Source organism: Parasteatoda tepidariorum, chromosome 8 (genome assembly GCF_982258835.1).
Source record: "Parasteatoda tepidariorum strain Cologne lab strain chromosome 8, Ptep-v5.0, whole genome shotgun sequence".
NCBI lineage: Eukaryota > Metazoa > Arthropoda > Arachnida > Araneae > Theridiidae > Parasteatoda > Parasteatoda tepidariorum.
The window spans coordinates 109,211,465-109,236,220 of NC_141762.1; the positions used below are offsets into that span (position 1 = coordinate 109,211,465).

The following is a 24,756-nucleotide window of genomic DNA, read 5'->3' on the forward strand; positions in this document are numbered from 1 at the left end:
CTTGTTTTTCCCAAAACAAAAATTTTGCATCGAACTGGAAATTGACATAGTTCCATGCGCTATAATTGTGATAACTATCCGATGAAAATTTTTATACACACTCGCTAGATCCATAAAAAAACCTTGTGACACCCTATTTTGAAATTTCCTATATACATCATAATTTATAGTCACTTCAATGTTCCAAAATATTTTTTTTAAGGGACGATTCTCATGTTTTTTTTTCTTTCCGAAACTTGCTTTTTCTAATCTGTATGGAAATGTACGAGAATTTTCGTACTAATTAGTACGAAAATTAGTACGAAATGAAACGAAGTACGAATTTCCTAAAATATGAAGAGATGTGTAAATAGAGTTGAAATCAACAAATAATCTGTAAATTTAAGGAAACATTTATATCGAGAAGCTTATTTAAACTTATCGAACCTCGCTAACTCGAACCTCAATTTCACGATTTTTTCGATATCTGGAAGAAAAAATTCCCTTCAAATTTCCACTACACTCAATGTTTAAAGAAACTTGATTTCTCGAAATTTTTTTTTTTTTAATCCCTCGATAACTTGAATTTTTTTTCTCCATAAATAGTATAGATTTTTCTTCTGAAAATAAAAAACTATTTAAAAAAAATAAACAAATTTAAGAATAGAAAACCAATTCTCATAATGATAAACTTTTTTTAAAAATATGGACATAAAGACGTCAGTGGCATGGAATGATGTGTCTCTCTCTGCGATAATGAATGTCTTCAAGATGGCTGGATTCATTAAAGATCACAAAAGTAGTCAAACAATCAATATCGTTAATTCTGCTGAAAACTACACCGAAAATGATTGGGACAGATTGACCGGACTCATGAAACTTGATGACATGGAATTTCATGACTTTGTAAACGTAGATGATGAATTAACAGTGTGTGGTCAGTGGGATGACAATAAAATCATCGCTCAAACGAAAGCTTCTTGTGAACTATCAGAAGAAGAGGATGAGGAAATTGAAGATTTAACACCCAATGTTACTAACAAACAAGCACTTTCTGCAGTGGACACTGTAAGGAGATTTATTGAGAGGCAGACGAATATGTCAGAGGAGACATTTAAAACTATAGTCCACTTCGAAAGTGTTACAGACAAACTTCCTTACACATCTCTAAAGCAAACAAAAATTGAATTTTTTTTTAAATGAAAGTGTAAAGTGTTTTTAGAATAAATATGGAATAGTAAATAAGGTATGTAAAGAGCACTTGCGATGGATAACATGCGATTTTCGATAATTCGAATTTTTGGTATCTCGAATTTTTTCTCCTCTCGCTTCAAGTTCGAGATATCGAGGTTTGACTGTACATATTTTTTTTATGTTCTCTGTCTGGACATAAATAATCCCATCAAGTTACAGCAGTGTAAAATTTTAATTTAAGGAAAACTTATTACGAGTTCCCTGCTGCCTTAAGCATGCTGGCAATGCCGTTGTTGAATCAAGTTGAATTGAGTGCGGCAGGAACTGAAAAAGCAAATGGTAGTGCAAATTCAAATTCCACAACTATTAGACAATTTAGATGTTGTATGTTTTACTACTAATTCTCTTCTGTAACATTTTCTTTCCCAATAATATTTTATAAGCGTCGTAGAACAGCTGATATTTTGGGTTTACAGCTGCAAATCTTGTACTCAGTAGCATCGTCATTTTGAACCCAAACCAGAAGACAAGGGAACTTCTGGATCAATTATTGGGAGAAACTTAACTTCGTGAAGGACTTTTTGATTGAACTAACCCGCATTTGCATTACATGGAGAAGAAAACCACGAAAACCTCCCACGGTTATCCTGACAGCTAGGGGATTCTAACCCATGATCCGTCTATCACTAAGGATATTTTATGTCAGCACTGTGGTCGGTACGAACCTGGTGCGGAATTCGCATCCACCCACCCTCGCTGGGATTCGAAGGCGATTCACCTCATTCCAAGGCGAACGCTCTATCCCCTGAGCCACCATGCCTCCCTAAATTTCGGGGGTCGAGAATCCGAATCCGTGAGAAAAATGCGTTTTTGTGTCTGAATTAGAAATTTAAGATATCATCCGCTCTAGTTAATTTTTATCTTTAACCTTGAGTTACACTACGCGATAATCTTATCTTTAGATCAAAAATTATTCAACGTGATTATACTTGTGCTTTTATTGTTTTTAAAAATAACATATTCTTAGTTAAATTTTCTTAATCAGTTTTCAAAAAGGACTGAATTTTGAGAATGATCCCCATAACCCCTCCCCCCCTGGCAGAATCACGGCGACATCGTCCCAGAACGTTACTGAGTTCTTGCAGAAAGATTTTTCTTTTGAAAAGTTAAAAAAATAAATTAATTTTCTTTTCTACAGAAATTTACACATAATATTTCAATCATGTGCTTAGATAATCACTTTTTGACGCGCTCAATTTACGCCGACAATATCGTAAATCGATGTTAAGTTTCGATTAATTTTCACGCGAATTTTAAATATCCCGATACATTTCAAACGATATTTAAAATTCGAATCGTGCATTTCAGTATTTACTTTTTAAGGCAATAATTCTATCGAATTTTCGGCAGTGATTGCTATTGATTTCTCCACAGTTTTTAAATCCGATATGACTACTACCGATTTCATGATTTCTAATTATTTTTTTACTGTGGCGATTATTTACAAAATGCGACGGAAATAAATTCTGCGTCTCCCCCTCCCCCAACAAAAAGCGAGAATAACATTCGTAATATTAGAATAAAAAAACATTACACGTTCAATTAAAATAAATTATATGGTTTTTTTTTTAGAAAACACAGCGCTTTTGTTATTTTAAATTAGTTACATGTGTGTTTATTATTATGAAAAGTATTTTGCAGAAAGGTATCAGCGCTAGAGAGTTTTGCAGCAGATAGCTCAAAAGAATTCCGCCACGCGGTCCATAACAAATATTATGTTGTGTTGTTAGAGTGAAACAGTGCCGTATTAAGCGTACGTGGGGCCCCAGGCCATTCAAATTTTTGGGGTCCTTCGATAAAAAAAATTTTCTCGTATATTTTCTACTTATTCAACTATAAAAGTATTTATGTATCTTTTCATTTAAGAAAGCATATTTAAAATAAAGAATAATAAATTAAATTTTACTTTAATTTGTTAAATTAGAACAGAAAAATTATCGTATTTTATTAATATATTATATTTGAATTTTTTTTTTTTTTTTAAAATCATTGTTTTTAATTTTTTGTAAATTTACTGTCAAAATTTTTTTTAAGGGGGCCCCTAATTATGGCGGGCCGCAGGCTGACCTAATGGGTAATGCAGCCCTGTACGAAGGAAATAATTTGTGCCCCCCTCAATGAAATGCGAGAATATCACCCATAATATTAGAATAAGAAATTATTACACGCTCAATTAAAAAAAAAATTAACTGTTTTTTTTTTTGTTTTTTTTGTGTGAAACTAGCGCTTTTGTCATTTTAATATAGAAACATATATGTTTGTTATTATTGAAAGTATCTTGCAGTAATATATTAGTGCTGGAGAGTTTTGTAGCAGATAACTCGAAAAAAAATTCCGCCACGGGGTCCATAACCAATATTATAGTGCGTCGTTGCAGTGAAAACTAAAATAGATTTTATTTTGACATGGGTATAAATTCTAAACTGCATGACTTCCCGAAACTCTTATCACAGGATAACGATAATGATTTCTTGTATTCTTTACAGTCAAAGATCAGGAATAACATTTTCTTTTTGTCTTTTTAAAATGAAAAATGTTGCAAGATTTTTATAAAAGTTGCTTTTTTTCTAGAGAATATCTGAAGAAAAAAAAAAGGTGCAGAAAATATTTCTTGCGATAGTCTTCCTACCAGGTGGGATTTTTCCCGATATTAAAGTGCACGTTATGAGAGGAAAAATACCCACTATTTTTATAGGTCAGCATTCTGAGGAATTTCTTTTTTATTTTTATTTTCTAGATTCATTCAGAAAAAAGAGAAAATAAAATAAATGTAGGAATCGAAATATAATGTGAAACGCCGGGTTAGGCATGATGAAATGCATCTTTTTTTACTTTGTAGCACGGCATGTTTTTTAGAAATCCTTTTCAACCAGTTATTTCCTTATTTAACTATTCTAGATAAATGTCACTATTTGAAACTTTATATTATGTTTTTGTGTCTATGATCATTTAAGTAAGACAAGAAAAATTAAAAACCTTTTTCAAAGTATAAAATTTAATTTAACCATTTATATTTTTCAGATATGTGGTAATAAACTATCGCAAAATCGTGAAATCGAAATATTCATTTAGAAATTCAGGTGAAGCTAAACTTTATTTTTTATTCATTTTAACTTAAACTTTTATTTTTTTTTAAAAAAAAGAAGGTTGTTCGAGAACCCCTTGGTTTTCTTACTTTAGTTTTTTTTAAAATTTTTTTTACTTTAAATAAAAATATTTCTTTTTTAAAAAAAGGATTATTTTGTTAATAAAATACACAAATATAATTTATAGTTAGGACATTTTGTTATATGTATGTTAGGTAGCAAAACGAATGACTATTTGGACTTGAAAACTAATCAATTGTACTTGGAAAAAAAATTTAAACCTTAAAAATACGAAATATGCGTATGAATAAAAAGGTAGTAGTAGTACTTAATTTACGTCTCACTAGCTGCACTAGCTCACTAGCTGCGACGGTCTGGGAAACATCCCTAATGATGATCCGAAGACAAGCCATCACAATTTTGATCCTCTGCAGAGGGGATGGCACCCCCGCTTCGGTAGCTCGACCACCTGTACGCGAAGTTGAGCACTTTACGGTAGAACAGTTTAACGAGGACCCATACCGCACACCCTCGGTCCCTACGCAGACTGATCCAAGTGGTCACCCACCCGCACACTGACCGCAGCCAGTGATGCTTGACTTCGGTGATCTGCTGGGAACCGTGTCTTAACGATCAGTCCACTGTGGGACATGAATAAGAAGGAAGAATTGAGAGGTACTTTTACACTGTCTTGTAACTAACACTGAGATTATTAAACATCAGTTTACCTGCGTATAAGACATGCTAACACAATTCAATCTGGAGGAACCTTTTGATAGACGAAAGTTGGCACAGTCGAATGCACTATCCCCACATTGGTGATCCGGGCGTGATTGGAACTCACAAAAATCATAAACGCTCACTTCGATGCATGAACCACATTGAACAGACCACATTGAACAGGTGACTTGCACAGCAGCTTCTCAGTCTCATTTACTCACAACGGAATCTTGCACCCACTCGGGTGCCAATGGCAGCACAGGAGAGACGACATACAACCGTGAACTCAATACAGCTCTCACCACAAACACTCAAAATCCGGTGAACTTAATACAGCTATCCCGGTATTTCGCAATTACAGCAACTCGTGGTTCATCGAATTCTATACCTGATGAAATTCTGTTGGGGGAGTATTGTGGCGTAACTACCACTACAATTATTAAACACCAATTCACTAGTATATAAGACATGTTAACTTGATTCAATCTTGTGGTATCTTTTGATTGTGCATTAGACCCTACAAACCTTCATCCATCTCCACAGCTTGCAAACCATTAGAGATAGTTCTAACATTCAGCACTCAAAAACATGCCAAAATTATTTGAAAATCAAACATATTGACGAGTTTTTTAAACCTTGAAAAGGTGTCCCAATAAAATACCGTGTCAAGATATTGCAAAAACACACACACACACACACACACACACATATATATATATATATATATATATATATATATATATATATATATATATATATATATATTATATATATATTATCATTAAAACTCGAGAGCTCTTAATATGTAAATTACTTAGCTAATCTGCAGATTAACTTAGGTTGTGGAAAAAAAAAGTGCGGAGTCAAGAGTTATATTACCGTCGTTAAACAGCCGACCCAAGTTTTTGAGTTTAAGACTACTCATGTTCAACTCCATAGCCTTGTCATTTTGAATCCAATTCAGAAGACAAGGGAACACCTGGATCAAGTATTGGGAGAAATTTGCCTTCATGGAGGATATTTTGATGGAACTAACCTGAACTTGCGTTACATGGAAAGGAAAACCACGAAAACCTCCCACGGTTAGCCTGACGGCGAGGAGCCTTTAACCCACGTTCCGTCTCCCAATAAGGATATTTTACTTCAGCACTGTCGTCAGTGCAAGTTCAACCAATTCGTTTCAACCAGTCATCGCTATGATTCGAACCTGGCCAACACGACTCGGAATCGGGAGTTTTAATTTATGTAATGAGGGCATTTCAATATGGTTAAAATCCGAAAGTTTCAACTAGTTTGCTGATTGTATTTGTGGGCTTGATTCTTTGAATGCTGAAAAATAATTAAACGGCATTATGTTAATTTCTTTAAGTATAATAATACTTAAAACCGTTTGATTCTATGTTTTATATGGTTATTAATAATTGATTCTATCATCTTTTAGATAAGGAAAAGTCCCGCAGTTGGCTGATCGTAAATACACGGTTCCCAGGAGAGCAACAAAGTTAAGCATCACTGGCTGCGGTTAGTAAGCGGGTGGGTGATCACTTTGATCTGCCTACCGAGGGTGCACGTCATCGGTCCTCGCTAAACTGTTCTACGGTAAAGTACTCGACATCGAGCACAGGTCGTCGGGCTACCAAAGCAGGGGTGCGATCCCCCTGCAGAGGATCAAAATTGCGATGGCATGTCTTCGGATCATCCTCAGGGATGTTTCCCAGACCGTTGCCAATAGCCTATTGAGCAGCACTAGTGCGACATAATTATATTATTATTATATTAACTTTATTATGCTGTAATAATATTATATATTTCATATTATTTAATTTTCAGCTCATGCAATTTAAAGATTAGTACAAGTATGTTTTTTATTTAAGTTACTAGTGTACCACTTTCACTCCTATTAAAATATGATTAGACGTGGTTTGAGTTTGTGTTTTTAACTGGAAAAACTTTAATTTGTTTTTAAGTGTCATTATATTTTTACGTATTTCTAATTATGTTCTATTTATTTTAAGTAGCTTAATGAACTTTTTGTACATTTTCCACTAGAGGAATATAAACTCGTATCCCTCCCTGTCGAGCTATAGACTCGTATTATATTTCAATAAATTCAATGTGAGATACGGCATTGAAATAGTAGTTTCTTGATAACGTCTGAAATAAAGTCTTCTTTATTCGCCTGAAATAATAGTATTTTAATATCGTCTAAAATAGTAGTTTCTTTATGACGTCTGAAATAAAGTCTTCTTTTCTTTCTTTATTCGCCCGAAATAATAGTATTTTAATATCGTCTGAAATAATAGTTTCTCGATAACGTCTGAAATAGTCTTTTTTTTTTATTCACCTGAAATAACAGTATTTTAATATCGTCTAAAATCGTAGTTTCTGAATAACGTTCGAAATAAAGTCATTTTTTTTATTCACCTGAAATAATAGTTTTTTTAAATACATCTGAAATAACAGACTTTTAATTTCGTCGTAAATAATAATCTTTTTACGGTCTTCATTTTATTTTATTTACTGAACGAAATGTTTCGTCAGGCCACCAAAATGTCATAGGTGGTTTGCTACTGGGCCGCGGGCAACGCATTGGAAGACCCATAATCCAAAAAGCAATGACGGAAAAGGTAGAGAGAAAGTTTGTTGTGTAAGGGAGAGGGCGCGATCGGCAGGCGATCGGAATATACAGGGAGATCGTTTGCCGGCGGAGAGTCAGCTAGTTGTCGGCCGAAGACTCACCTTCGTGGTTGGGGAGTCGTAGTGTGAAAAAGGAAGGAATAATGGTCGGCCGGCGCGGGATATTTTTCGATCCGGTCATGTTCTATTCTTCTCTTTTATTCTTCTTATTCTTGGTGCTCTTTTTCAAAAGTAAGTCCTTTTTAACACTTTTTTTTTAGTGTTCAATTCAACGACAGTACATTTAGGACGAGGGTTACTTGCACATTAATTATACTTTTTCCACCCCCTCCCCAACAGGTGTTTCATAGGAATAATAACATCCAAATGCGGATAAAACTATTTCGAAAATTTTAGAAATAGTTCAATCCTTGTTTCTTAAGGCACTTTCTTCTTTTCTTTTAATTGACTTTTTTTAATGTGTAGTTGAAATACAAATGCAATTCAGTGCCTTCAATTTTTCATACAGTTAAATTTTTATGTTTCAAATGCGATAACTTTTCATAAAAATTTCAAACCTAAATTTTCCTAACACTGCACTTTTCATAGTTTCGCGCAATATGTAAGGGAAAGTTTATTGAAAAGTTTTGAAGGAGCTGAATAATATTTAAAGTTTATTTTAAAAAAAAAAAAAATTGGCGTATAATTTAGAATATATAACTTAGAATTTATAATATAATTAAATTCCCGCTTTAAATATATTTAGTTTTAAAAAAAATTTAAATTTTTAATTTTCAATTATTATATATATATTTTTTAATTTTGAATGTTAATTAGTTTTTTTTTAATTAGTTTTTTCAAGCTTTTGCGCAAAGTTTGAGAATTATTTACAAATTTAAAGCGAATGAATTCGTTTAAAATTTTTCTTTAAAAACATACTGACGCAGAAAATAGAAGTGTGACAAAACTTAATTACTTTAATTTTTCACAAATCAACACAATTTTAAATAAAACAAGACTACCTTAAATTTCAAAAGCAAATTATTTTAAATTTTAATTCTGTTTTTTTAAATAACTTCAAATTTTACGCTTACGTCGTAAAAGTTTCAGGAAAACTGCTGGAATTTTTAAAGAAGCTGAAGATGCTCAAATTGTAAATATTTATATTTATATAACAATATTTCCATTTTACATATTATCATAATTGTTTTTGGAAAATTCTGACACTTAACTGTTTCAGGAAAATAAATCCATCGTCTTTTTTTTTTTTCAGTTTTCCGACTTAAATTAAAATGGATAGTAGAATAAAGTCTTCTTTTTTTCTTTTATTTGCCTGAAATAATAGTATATTTTAATATCATCTGAAATAGCCTTTTTTTTTCTTTATTGGCCTGAAATAATAGTATTTCAATCTTGTCTGTAATAGTAGTTTCTTGATAACGTCTGAAATAAAGTCTTTTCTTTCTTTATTCACCGGAAATAATAGGATTTTAATATCGTCTGAAATAGTAGTTTCTTGATAACGTCTGAAATTGTCTTTCTTTTCTTCTTTATTTTCCCAAAATAACAGTATTTTAATATTGTCTGAAATGGTAGTAATACAAAATAATAATATTAGTTTTTACATTTATATTTGTTTTTGATTTAGAAGAATTATTTTTGTACAGAAAAACCAAGAAAAAATTTGGATATTTTCTCACTAGTTGCAGCCTTTTCTTAATTTCCTTTATTACAGAAAAAGGTTGCAAAAATTGTGCATCAGGTTCCATAACTTAAAAGGAAAAAAAATTAATTGTGTGTGTGTTAAAATTACATACATGATTGAAATAAAATATAAGTACGGATATACTTTTAAAAAATTTATTTTATGGAATTTCAAAAGTGTAGTTATCATATTTTAACATGAATGCTACAAAAAAGAGTTCGAATATTTACTATTTTCGTTTGCTTTCACCATTTTTTACCATACCTTTTTCTAAGGTTAATTGCATCCCGGTTTATTCGAAACGCCTTCAAGTTTTCAATCTTTATATTAAGTTCGCTTTTTTGTGCCTGACTTTTCGAAAGTGTTACTGTTTTTTCTCCGCTTAAATATTAACTTACTACCCAGAATATGTATGCGTTTTTTGTTTCCTTTTTTGATAAAAATTCTGAAAATACAGATTAAGAGTGGTATTTTATTTTATTTAATAACCGTCTTTGAACATCCGACTCAAATTTGAATTTAAGGCTACAGATGTTCAACTCTGTAGCCTCGTAATTTTGGACCGAATCCAGAAGACCAGGGAACTCCAGGATCAAGTATTGAGAGAAATTTACCTTCTTCGAGAAACTAACCAGCATTTACGCAAAGTAGCACAAGTAGTATTACAAGTAGAGAAAAACCACGAAAATCTCCCACGGTTACTATGACGGCATAGGGTCTCTAACTCATGATCCGTCCGCCACTGAGGATATTTTTACCTCAGCACTGTGATCGGCTCAAGCCGGATGCTAAATTTTGCATCGATCAGCTATCGCTGGGATTCGAACCCGAGTTACCTTATTGGAGCGCTCTATCTCCTGACCCAGCCCTTCAGGGGAGGCCCTTTACTGAACACCCTGTCTAATGATTGTAAATGAACTAGTATAAAGGTAAAACAAATTTACTTTTTTGTACTTTATAAAACATGACTCGCCGTGTTAAAATATTTTCTTTTTTACCATTACTAACTTAACCATTTTTATCTCTTATTTGTTACACATGTCGTGTAATTCATATTATTATATTTATCACAATAAAAGTTTTAAAAGTTCATCTTACACTTCAGACCATCGCAAAAAAACCTTTTACAAGCTCCATATATGCAAGATTTACCTATACAAGAAAAACGTAATCTAAAAATATGCTTGTTAGCAAAAATGTCACCCTGCAAATGTGGCCCTGCAAACTTGCTGGGGCCATTCCGTTGTCAGTGGTAAAACCAAAAGCCGTCAGTGCGCCGAGGGCCCGTAATAGAAAATAAAATAAGACAATAATACCTCAAAAATTCTAAGATTGAAACAAAAATGAAACACAATGACATAAATTAAAATTACACTAAGGAAAAAGAAAACTAAGACTGACGCGTCTACATATGAAGAGGAAGTTACAGTTAGACAAACCAAAATTATGTAAATTGTCAAATTCTTAAAGTGAAATAAACAACAAAAGTGCTGATCTCTTTCGAAAAACTTGAAAAAGGCAAAATTCCAGAAAATAAAGTGTTGCCCTCCATATTAGTAAGCTACAAAAAATTCTATTTCAGTATTGACCGAAATAATTGAACTTCTTTAGGATAGATTGAATTGAAAAATTTTAAATCCAAAAGTAATTCTGAAATTCTTATTAGATGAAAGAAAATTCGTTTAATTATTACAAATAGTTTTAAACTTAAGAATATGATTCATCAAAATATTTTTAAAAATTTTAAGATATAAATTTATTGTTTTCATAAATTATGAAATATATTGTTTCTAGATTAAATGTTGTTCTTAATTTATGTTTAATTCAATTCTAATCTATTCTATTCTCTACATACTTAGAAAAGATTTATCATAATCACAATCTTCCAAAAGATTTGACAATTGTAATTATATTCTATTAATTTCGTTTGACTTTACATTACTAAATTTTGAAATATATTGTTTCTAGATTAGATGCTGTTCTTAATTTATGTTTAATTCTATTCTAATCTATTCTGTTCTGTATATACTTTGAAAAGATTTATCATAATCACAATCTTTCAGAAGATTTGAAAATTGTAATAATATTCTATTAATTTCGTTTGACTTTACTTGAGTTAATAGTAACACTCTTTAACGATCTTACGTAAACAATAGGCGGTTTTATATACTCATACAGAATGTCAATCCCTTATACTACGAAATTATGCAGACTGATTTTACCTCTGCTTAACGAACAAAGAGAAACCCTTTGTCTATTAAAGGAATTTAATAGGCAAAGTCTCAATTTAAAGGAATTATTATAACTATCCAAAGTAATTCTGAAATTCTTATTAGCTGAAAGAAAATCCATTTAATTATTACAAATAAATTTAAATTTAAAAATATGATTCATCAAAATATTTTTTAAATATAAATTGCTTTTATAAATTTTGAAATATAGTGTTTTCAGATTAAATGTTGTTCTTAATTTATGTTTAATTCTATTCTAATCCATTCTATTCTATATATACTTTGAAAAGATTTATCATTATCGCTATCTTTCAAAAGATTTGACAATTGTAATTGTATTCTATTAATTTCGTTTGACTTTACTTGAGTTAATAGTAATACTCTTTAACGATCTTACGTAAACACAACGAGAGACAATAGGTGATTTTATATACTCATACAGAATCCCTTACACTACGATATTATGCAGACTGATTTTACCCCCGCTTACCAAACAAAGAGAAACATAAGATTTACCTTTTCTCTACTCTCACCTTTTCCTTATTTCTTTTTTCAATTCGTACTATTAGTTTACACTCGGCCTTCGGCCTATATCTTGTTCACATTTTCATTCGTTAATAAAGTAATTTTTAGTGTTAGTCATTAAGTGTTAGTCATTGTTTTAAATTTTATTATAAGCGATTCAGTTTTTCGCATATTTTAAAAATATCATCAGGGATAATTTCTAACTTATGGCTCTATTTGAACAAAAAAATAGTTTATTGAGCACATATAAATATTTAACTATTTTATATTTACGGTGTCAAATAAATTCCAAAAAGAACATGACGTGGTATCACGTGTGGTCCACGTCACCCAATTTATACTTTTATAATTGTCTGATACCACGTGTGCCTTTTTTTTCAATTCCTACTATTAGTTCACAATCTCCCTACATATATTTATACATATTATTCATATTTATATGTAGCAGTTTTTCACTGTTATCAGTGCATTTTTATTGGTCGGAAAATGAGATGGTAGGATCCAGTTTTCCATTCATTTTCACATTGATTTAGTGGTCATAAGCCATAAAGTTATTCCTTTCCTATAAATATTTTTGCATCCCTAATGTAAGGGACTGTACTGTTTTTATTAAGCTTCTGTTTGGTTTGTTTTCTGCTTGTTTAAAAGTTTTAAGAGTTTAAAAGTTTTCATAACAATTGTTGTTAGAATAACGTAATTCTACGTTACATTTTAGGATAAAGTTTTAAAGATTAAAAGTAAAAGTTTAAAAGCTTTCGTAACTATTTTTGTTAGAACAACGTAATTCTACGAGACATTTTAGGAAAAAGTTTATAAGTAAAATTTAAAAGCTTTTATAACTATTATTGTCAGAATTACGTAATTCTACGTTTTATTTTAGGATAAAGTTTAAAAGTAAAAGTTCAAAAACTTTCGTAACTATTATTGTTAGAATAACGTAATTCTACGAGACATTTCAGGATAAAGTTATTTAAATCGCTGTCTGGTCTTATTAACAGTTTCATAATTAATATTTTTCGGTGCAAATTACCTTATCATGAATTACGGTTATAGAGATTCGTTAAATGATTCAGAACTTAACTTTCAGCTCCATGCACAATCCGATGAATGCAAAACTTTTATTTAAAATATACATCCGTTCGTTTGGGATGCAAAAATTATAAATTATAGTGATGAACTCACCAAATATGTTATAACAATGTACTTTTCGTTTTAAATGTTGTTTCAAAAAATTATTACTTAGAAAAATTATTTAATTTCTATAATAGATCTTAATAGTATCATAAAGGAGGGAAATATTTAGACATGCGGAACAATTGTTCTTTTGAGTACAGATATTTTTAGTTGAATAATTTCAACAGTTTCAAGCTTAGCTCCCTAGTTTTACAAATTGTGTTTAAGTGTTACAGCAATTTTACTTCTTAAAAAATTATTACTTTTTCTTCATTACCTAGAATGTTACATTCATATAACTTAATTTCAATTAACAAAGTTTATACGTCCTCAAAGCTTTCATAATAATGAAATTACTTTTTGATTCTGTTGAGCACAATCATTGATATTAGAAATGAAATAAAATAAAAATTAATAAAACTTTTTTATACTGCCCTTCCGAAAATTAAAAAAACTGAATCCTCCTGAAATTTAAAAAAACTGAAAAAACTGAAACCTTCCGAAAATTTAAAAAAAAACTGAATACTCCTGAAATTTAAAAAAACTGAGAAAACTGAAACCCTTCCGAAAATTTAAAAAAACTGAATCCTCCTAAAATTTAAAAAAACTGAGAAAACTGAAATCCTTCCGAAAATTTAAAAAAACTGAATACTTCTGAAATTTAAAAAAACTGAGAAAAATGAAATCCTTCCGAAAATTTAAAAAAACTAAATACTCCTGAAATTTAAAAAAACAGAGAAAACTGAAACCCTTCCGAAAATTTAAAAAAACTGAATCCTCCTGAAATTTAGAAAAACTGAGAAAACTGCTAATGATCGAAATCAAGAAAATGTCGACTTTCGCCGGTGAATGTCAACAATCACGCTCTGTTGAATGTACGAAATATTTGTTACATCTAATTTGATATTAATTTATTCGTTGATATTATTTTTATTCGATATTTTAATACCTGCTCAGGATAGATTAGGAGAAACATCAGCGTTCGGAGTGCCGGACGAATGTATAAAGGGCAGTGGCACTGAACCTTTAAAGAACTTTAGTGTAGGTTATACCGGGCAGTGGCACTTCACTAGTCCTAATATATATTTTGGACATTTAACAAAGCGACTCTGTGATTGTCAACATTCACCGTTGGAAGTCAACAACCACCCTATTCGGTAATTCATAGTAACAACTATATTAGAAACATTCATTCGGTAAGATAATTATTCTTTTTTCCCACTACAACTCTAAAGAGCTTTGAAAAGAAATACTTGAACGAGTTCAAAGTGGTCTATTAATTATTTCTTCATATTAAGAACAAAAAGGAAACTGACTCACTACATGAATTGTTCAAGGTCTTTCGTAATAAATTAAATCAACCCATTAAATTCTGCGACTGATATGTTTCGTGCTAAAACGTGAACAAAAATACTATGACGAACTCATTTTTAATATAAATAAATCCTGTAATTTAGTACTATTCTAGTTAACTGTAGAATGTGTAAATTTCTTCGAATTGAATTGAATTATTTATTATAATAATTTAATTCCAGTTGAAAAAAGAACAGAAATTGAACTGAATTTAATGTACACTGGTGTAGGAAATTAAGAGAATTTTAACTAAAATGGTACTAAATTCTAGAATTTATTTACTTTAATTCTAGAATAGCTAGAATTTAATTTATTTTGTTTTAATTCTAGAATTAAAACTAAAATGCTTACAATTTAGTTTTAAACGAATATTCAATTAATTGAATTACGCTGGTGCAAGAAATTAAGAGAATTCACAGGCTGGGTCGATTATCTCTAGAACTACAGGACCGATTTTAATGAAATTTGTTATGTATATACAATGATAGAATACAAGACAAATAATCATTCAACAATTGTGATACACACGCATTGTATTAATGTATGTACATAACAAATTTCATTTAAATCGGTCCTGTAGTTCTAGAGATAATCGACCCAGCCTGTAAATTTTCTTAATTCCTTACACCAGCCTAATTCAATTACTTGAATATTCGTTTAAAACTAAATTGTACGCGTTTTAGTTTTAATTCTAGAATTAAAACAAAATAAATTAAATTCTAGCTATTCTAGAATTAAAGTAAATAAATTATAGAATTTAGTACCATTTTAGTTCAAATTAGAATGTACAGATTGTAATGCCATTTTAGTCAACACTAAAACGTGTCAATTTATTTTTTTCGATTCTATGTAATTCTATTCTACTTAATGCATTGTTCTAGTCAACACTAAAACGTGTCAATTTAATTTTTCGATTCTATATAATTCTATTCTACTTAATGCATTGTTCTAGTCAACACTAAAACGTGTCAATTTAATTTTTCGATTCTATATAATTCTATTCTATTTAATGCAGTGTTCTAGTCAACACTAAAACGTGTCAATTTAATTTTTCGATTCTATATTATTCTATTCTATTTAATGCAGTGTTCTAGTCAACACTAAAACGTGTCAATTTAATTTTTCGATTCAACGTAATTCTATTATATTTAAGGCAATGTTTTTCTATCTAATTTTCCTCTAAGGATAGGTACAAGTGTTTAAATTTTCGATTATTACGAACAGAAAAGGTTAATAATTTGGACTATAGGCATATTTTTTTACCGATACGAACTTGACACTTACAAACCTCTTTGTCCAGTTTGTTTTTAATAATTCACATTCTCTCTGAAACTGAAAAAAAATTGAAAGAAGGAAAACAAAGAAACATATTCTAAACCTATGAATAAAGTTTTGATTAATCACTTGTAAATATCGATCCATGATCGAGAAACAATGTATTAGAATACATGAATTTAATTTTCATAAAATTTCTTTTTCATACCTTCATTTCATTTTATCATTGTTCATTTTAGAACCTTTTCAGTTACTTGTGACTGAATTGTTCTTTAATAACTGATTATTCTTTTAAAATGACTGAATTGTTCAATAAAATTCCATTCTAGTTAACACTAATACGTATGAATTTAATCTCGATTCAATGTAAACCAATTATTCTTAATACTAAAATACTCGAATGTATTTTTAATTTCAATAAAATGTTTATTTTAGAACCTTCAAATTGTCTAAATTTATTCTAAATTAATAGTCATTCATTGAAACTCCATTCTATATTGTACTAAAACCTATGAGTTTTTGTTTTCTAAATTTGATTTCTCCATTCAATGTAAATTAATTCAATGTAAATTAATTCTACGCTAAAATGCATGCAATTGAGTTAAATTATTGCATTTAGTATCATTTTAGTTAACACTGTAATGTATGAATTTCTTATAAATAAAGGAAATTTTTCAGTGTTTTATTTAATACTAGACACAAATAGGATTATTTTTTCTCTAAATTAAATACTTAAAATATTTTAGCAATGCATTGTTTACAGAAAAATAAATTAAATTTAATATTTTGTAATACATAAAAATAAAACATTTTCAAGTTGAAAATTACTGTCAATGAAAACTTTGTCAGTTCTATATTAGGAAATGAAAATTGTGTTATGAGTGCTTTTAAAAAGCCTAGTTGGATATATTTTTCGTTTATAAAACTAATTAGTAAAAGGAATGACTAAATATTTCGAGAAAAGTCATTTTTAGTTGATTTCTGTATATATATATATTGACTTTTCGGTTATCTGGGCGCAAGTGAAAAGTCGCGAAAACCTCAGCAAACTTTTGTAATAAATTTTTCTATACTTATTTAATTTTAAGCACTGAAAAAAATCAACATCCAAAAAAATTTAATAAATAACGTAAGTAATAATGATAATAAATAGTAAAATACCATTTCGCTCGACTAACCGAAAAGTACCCATATTTTTTCTTCAAATATGGACACTTTACTATTTAGTAAATTATTTAGAGATAGTAATTTAGATTAAAAATTAGCAAATAATTTAACGGGCACTATGATTATAAGATTGGATTTATCTTTCATTTCACGAATGTATAATTTTTACGAAAAATTTAAACATTTCTCTCTATGTTAAATGAACAACAGTCATGTGTATAGTCAATTTTAAATATACTTTTTATAGTAACAACGGTATGTTTTTTTAAAATATATCTGTTTTTTCGAAGTGAAGTATAAATATAATTTCTTTTAGTAGATGGGAGATGAAATAGTTAAAGTGTGTGACTTTAAGAATTCAACATAGCTTTAAATATAGAAATATATTTCAAATTGCGTCTTTACAATCTGAATATAGTGTCAAAAAACGATTTTAGGTCAATGTGCGATTTGCGTTTCTGAAAATGAGGCTAAGTCCAAAATGTATTGCAAATAAAACTGGACATTTCAAAAAAATGCGTTTTTTCAATGTCGATGCTTTTTTTCTAAGCTATGTTTATTTTATGAAGATTCGTAGAATGATCATTTTAAGCTACTTTCTTAAACGGGCATTTTAAGTTATATTTAAGTTTTCATTATTTTAAAATAGAATGAAAGAACAAAAGTTAGCTTTTTACGCTTTTTGCGAAATTTTCTTTTACTTAGAGCTAAATTTATGCTTTAATGCATGATATTCTTTGTTTTGTAAATTTAAATTATTTCCCCACCAATCCACCTAAATTATTCGAAAAATCATATAAAACGCCATTTTGGTTCAACTCTCACGGTAAGACGTTTAAAATTTTGGAAAAATTATCAAAAATTCTGAAAATTATAGTACTCCGAGTCTATAAAGTACTTCGTAGAAAAGATGTAATCCTGGAAATAGATTTTTTATGCTGTGTCTTCATTGTTATTTTTTCCACCCTTAGGCATACACAAATTAATTTGTTTAACGTAGAAATATAATAGTTATAACCGTTTTTAAGTCTTTGAAAGCAGAGATATTTTTATAATAAGCAACGTATTACTCACTTACTTACTTATCCTCTACGTGCCTTTGGGCACTTAAGGCCTCTAGCATTTCCCTCCAACGCCTCCTGTTTCTAGCAATAGATCTTGCTTCCTCCCAGCCAGATATTCCACATTCTTTTAATTCGCCCAAAAACATGCGCTGGATGGTAAGTCTGGGTCTTCCTCTTGTTCTTTTACCATCAGGGGCCCATGTAAGCGCAACACATGTAATTTTTTCTTTGGGCATTCTATGGATATGTCCGAGCCAGCTCCATCTTCGTTTTTTAATTTCATCTTCTATTGTTTTTATTTTAGCTTTCCTTAATAGATTTTGACTTGATACTTTGTAAGGCCAGAAAATTTTAAAAATAAATCTTAAACATTTATTTTGAAAGGTTTCTAATTTTTGCATTTCGATCTTAGTCTGTTTCCAGGTTTCTGCGCCATATAATACTGCTCTAACAATAGCTTTGTAAACAACTATTTTTGTCTTTATTTCAATAAATAAGCAACGTATAGATTTAGTTTCTTCTCTTTTGTATTAAAATGCGACGTACAATTAGAATGGAAAAGAAACAATTAATATGAAGAAAAAAAATTTAAGTCAATTTTTTCTTTTGTCAACAAAGAAATTTCATTTCACTTACTTTTTATTAAATAATTACAAGTTTTTCTCCCATATAAAACTAATTAATTAAATTTAATTATTGAATTTATATTTGAAAAAACTGTATCAACAATGAGTGTCATTAACATCGAGTGGATGAATCAAAATTATTTTATTAAAAATTTGAACAAGATGTATAAATATATACAGGGAAAGTGTGAACTAATATTAAATATTTAAATGTGCGCAATAAACTATTTTTTTTTTTGTTCAAATAGAGCTTTAAGTTAGAAATGATCACTGATGCTATTTTTAAAATTTGTGAAAAACTGAATCGCTTATAGTGAAATTTAAAACTATGGCTAACGTTTAACCCATCAGAAAATTCCATTGCGTTTTTCACTCATCTCTATTTAATGAATGAATTAACATTCGAAAAAACTGTTAACATCGAGTGTTATCCACTAGAAGTTCAAAAAAATATATTTGAACTTAAGGAGATGAATAAAAAGTATGTTATTAAGGATAGAAAATTTGAACAGGATGTATAGGGAGCAATGCGAACTAATAGTAGAAATATTAAATTTCTTGTTTTAACTACAAAATTTAAATGTTTTACACTGTATTTTTTTAAAAATTCTATAGATGCTATAACGTGCCTTATAGCTTTTTATCTAATAAAATTCATAGTTTTTTGTAAAAATAAAATAAAAATATTTTGCTGTTAAATGATACTCCTTTATCAAATGTTTGATAGGAACACGACAAAAATCCAAGATGGTAGATCCTTCCTACCTCTAACATAGATTCTAATTCAGAATTGTCAGAACGAATTTTAACTTTAAACCTGGTTAAAAATACTAAATTAAACCAATCAGCATTAGAAAAATGATGTTTAAGGAAAAAATCGGTTCTAAAGATCTAGTTCAGCCTCATATAAGTAAAACCTACTCTGATGTAGATCAAAACCAGGCAGACTAGTTTTTAAACCGCGATCACTCGAAGCACGTCTTTATCTCACTTTCGTAGATGTTTTGTTCTGGATTGTTTTTAACACTTTTAAATTATAAATACGTTCGTATAAATGAGAAATCATAATATAATTTTGAGTAGAGAACGCCGTGGATCTTCTGTAGTGTTTAAAAAAATCTTATCAAAGAATGAATCTTTTGGATCTCCGAGATTTGTTCTAAATTGACAGCGAATTCAGTAATGTTTGTTTTCTTGAAAATAAACATTGAGATAATTATCTCTCTCTTTTGAGTGATTGTGTATATTATATTCAATCACTCGAGAAAAAGATCTTTTCGGAATGATAAAATGCATGAGATACGAACTTACAAATTGAGGAATTAAATGAACTAAGATATTTTTAAGAATCATGAATGTTTCGATAGACCAATTACCGATCTTGTTACAGTGCTTTTGTTAATAGAAAGTATTGGATTCTTTACACGTTAACAATAAATATTACTATTTACTTTATTTGATAGTTTCAAACAATGAGTATATTTTTTAATGGAGGGGAGTTTCATTTATTTTTAAAATTTCTTTTCTCTTAACATATTTTTTTTTTGAAGCAATCAACAGATTTTCAAAGCCTATTTATTGAATTATCTTTTTGGATTTGTTTGCTACATTTTTCTAAAGTATTAAAAAAACATCACTTAGCAGTAAAATGTACAAAATCGGATAACAACAACTTCATGCCATGAATAAAAGCTACTGTGCAGGTTATAGTTTTCGTTTTTATAAATATTTAATACATAAATGCTAATTACCCAGGAATGGAAGTTGAAAAAAAATGTCTTTTTAAAATTTATTTTGGAAAAGAAATTTCAGTCGATTTTTACTTTGTTTTATTAACACTAGATTGCCTAAGGAAGTCATTTTGACTGCTTTTAATTTCAATTAGAAAAACAATGACACAATTTCTTTGAATTTTGTGACTTTTTGAACAACATATAATTTTTTTTATTGTTAATATTTACTAATTACTTGTTACATAACTGTAAATAATATCAAAAATTTTAAAAATTAATTTTAAACAAATTTATTGACGCATTCATAATCTAGTCATTTTGGCTGCTTTACGGCAATATAGGTATATACTAATTTTCCGTCTTTCTCGTGTTAATAGCGATGAAGTTTTAGTGTGAATTGATCAAAACATTTTTTATTTCGACAGAATTATAAAAAAAAATATAAGTGAAAATTAGTTTGTTAAAGGCTATATTTTGTTGTTCTTGGAATACAAAGTGCAAAGATATTTGCTTAATTTTAAATTTTTGTTTGCATGTTTCTAGCATATCAGAAATATACTAGAAGAAAAAGAATTCTTCATCACCGTAATATGCGATAGCCATAACCTTTTGTTAATTTCATACCAAAATTTTTCTTCAGACTGCTTTTTGAACTACTTTAAATTACATTTTAATTTTTTTTAAACATTTAATTGATTAAAAGCCATTTAACATGTTGAAAAGTGGTGTTCGCTTTGGTACTACCGACTTAACGTCCTTTCATGGAGTTAAAAATTAAACACCATAATATTTATTAATGTTGATTTACGATACGCTAAAAAAATTATTTGTGCATAACTTTTCTATTGAACAAAAAGATTTTAGATTTTATAGATTAGTAATTAAAAACTATACTGCAATTTAAAAAGGAAAAAATAAGTTAAAAAAACATCTGCGTTATATAAATAATATGTTATAACATCTTAAATGTTATAAAAGATTACAATTATCAGCATGGTGTTAAATCTCGAAGTAAATCAAGCATTAAAAAAAGTTAAGGAAGTTATTAAGCATGTGAGTCATAAAAAGTGCTGTTTGAATTAAGTAATTGCCACCTTTCTGTTCTGTTCCTTTAAAGTTCACGAAAGATTATTGCATTTATTTGCAAATCCATGCAAATGATTTTCCTTTCTCATGATTAGTTACCGATTATGCTTTAAGGTATATTTTCTAGACTCTGCAAGCCCTTGAATTACATGGGCAAAATCTGATACTATAGCATTTCTCTTTAATACAAATTTAGACACTTAAATTTATTTTTTCATTAGATTAATTAGAATTATATAGTTTAACTGTTAAATTGCATATTATTTGGTAAATAATATCCTTTCTGAGCAGTGTGATTACATAGAATAATAACAATGAAAACTTATTTTCTATGATACCATGTTAACTAAGGGTCAGAAATTATAGGAGAGATTGTTAAATGAAATGAATCTAAATTAGTTGCTGAAGCTATGTAAAAGAATAGTTCGCCAATTTGGCGGCGAGCGTTTCTTAGTGTTTTATGTTATAATTACTTAGTGCGTTCTTCGATGAAGATGCTCTATGGTAAGTGTCCTATAATGAAAAAACATGGGTATAGACTACAAATATATCGTTCTTTGTTATTCCTTGTGGATCGTCCTGTATAAAAATAATCGTTAAATCTAAAGTCCACTCTTAAACAGAGTTAATATACAAAGCGAAATTGTGGTTAATTTGAATGCAGCCTTCTCTGAAAGTATAAAACGGAAATGGGCTGTGTAAAACTATGTAAATTTTATTATTATAACAGTAATAAACAGTATATTTACTTCATTTAACACCTAGATCACCACTGAATCAGTTTAATTTCTAGATTATTGAACTATTTTGAATAATAAATCATTGGTATCACATATATGTATGTAAATCACCAGTACATAAAAACATCCTGATTCATAGACGCTCGGGTATAAATACCACTGATATACGTGTAATCTTTACAATAAACTGTTCAGTGATAGCAAAAGTAATAAAGCCAAAGTGATTGATAGCAAAGTAGTAATAGCAAAAGTAATTGATAGCAAAAGTAATTAAAGCAACTTAACACTCATAGATATCTGTCGCTGATTGGTGTCAAAGTTATGGCAAACAGTACTAATATAACTGGTAGTCAATACGAGAAGAATCGTTGATTTTAAAAGAAATTGGCAGAAATAAGCAAATGTGTACAAAAGACGGCAAATCTTTATATTTGATCCAATCGTCAGTTTTCACTGAGCAGAGTATATAACTCGCTAAGAAAAAATTTCGATCTTTGAAGAATTTACTATATAATATACATCCTATACTGTGCTATTTTATCTGTAACTAAAATGATCTATTTGAGCAAAAATTTATAAATATGTATTACTTCTATACCGACTTATGTTTGTGTCAACAACAATTGTCGAAAGAAAAAAACTATCGTTAAAAAATATGTAGTTGTTTACCAGGAATCGATTACGAGTTTGCCTTTGAAGTTCGTACTCTTTTGTGACTTTTTTTTTTCTTTCTCGCATCCCACTGCCTGATTGTGGCTAAAATTTGGTACAGATGCACAGATAGAAATCTATAAATCTTCTCTGCTAGCGCACAAACATAAAGCACAAATAATGCCACGGAAATAGACTTATGGCATTTGTGCTTTATTCATCAATAATTTAACTTCCACTAACAAAAATCTTTCTTAAGATCTTTCCAAAGTCAAATATCAGAAATAAAGATAGTAAAAAAACCTTCCATCATCCTGAAAAGTTAATTCTCTTATCATTGACTTTAGCTTTTATTCTGCTAAAATCATTTAACACAGTTCTTCCTCCACCGATCGTGATTTCTAAGAATCGTTCCACATTTTTAAAAATTTCGTTTCAATATATCAACATTTCTCAATGTTTTTCAATCTATTCTAATTTAATATTTAAATTGTACCTAGGGGTTTCCGCCAAACGAACTCATACCGGCTTTTAATCTTTCTTTTATTGACTTGTTAAAGCTTGTTCCTCTTTCCTTCCCTGATAAATCCATTTTGCATGTGTTTGTCTCGTGATTTTCCTACTATCATTTTGTGTCCAGAAACTAAGAAGATTTTTTTTCTATTGAACCGAAATTATACATAAAGGTGCAGAATGTCCGTTTCTGCATATTTATTTATGCTTTATTCATGTCTATTCAAGAGATTTAGCACATTTACAAGTGCTTAATCAGAATTCATATATATATATAAAATTGTGTGGGCTGATGAAAAGATATCTTTTTTTCCCGGTTTTTTAAATAAAATTTCATCCTTTTTTCTTTTTTTTTTAATCAGTTTGTTATTTTTTTCATATGTCTATAATTTTTCTTTGTTTTATCTTCATTTTCATATATATATATATATATATATATATATATATATATATATATATATATATATATATATATATATATATATATATATACATCGTAAAATTACTTTTATATCACAAATAAGTGATTTATCTATATTATTTTTTTGCATTAAAATGCTATATGATCCATATATAGGTAAAGCACTCATTTAAAAGGAAGCGACATAGACTCTATTTGATCTGAGAAGTGTGTGTGATAGGGGGGGTATTCGAAGGCATATTTGCATTCCCTGATTAAGATAAATGGAGTTGTAAGTAGATCAAATGGAGAGGGAGGTTCTCATGAATAATTAGATTCCCGACATTAATGAAGCATCTCAAATTAAATGCTTAGATAAGTTTATTATTATTTTCTGCTTATCACCAATTGAAACAGAACAACGTCACCCTGAGTTATCCTTGACAACCAATAACACATCATAAAAATTAATATAACTGCGTTACATTTGCTCGGAAATTACGTCGTTACATTGTAACGCATAAGGGAAGCTTTATTTGTTTTTTTGTGTTTCCATGCATAAATTTCACGTATTTTTGTGTAAATCTTTAAATGCATCACATTTTGCTTTGCGATGTATTGTTTCTTTTTCATTTTTTATGCGTTATTACGTGTCTACAAATACTCCTTTATTTTATAGTATTTTATTTACAGTTTCGCTTCGACACTAATCTAGTCGTTATATTTATAATCGGCAGATGTTTGCAACGTTGCCGAAACTAATATCTCCAACGTAATTAACTGTTACATTTCATTTTGATAATCCGAAATGCTTCGCTTTCTGCCCATAATGTTCGATATACTGTTTGATGCGTCATAA

At 29.3% G+C, this 24,756-nt stretch overlaps 1 protein-coding gene across 1 annotated transcript in view; it reads left to right on the forward strand.

Annotated features, from left to right (window-relative positions):
- The first annotated feature begins 7,682 nt into the window (after positions 1–7,682).
- Positions 7,683–24,756, forward strand: part of LOC122270512 (uncharacterized) — a 230,918-nt gene continuing 213,844 nt past the window's right edge. The window contains exon 1 of the mRNA XM_043048103.3: positions 7,683–7,907. Within this exon, the coding sequence (XP_042904037.1) occupies positions 7,820–7,907 (88 nt within the window). The 5' untranslated portion in view covers positions 7,683–7,819. The remainder of the gene's footprint in view (positions 7,908–24,756) is intronic.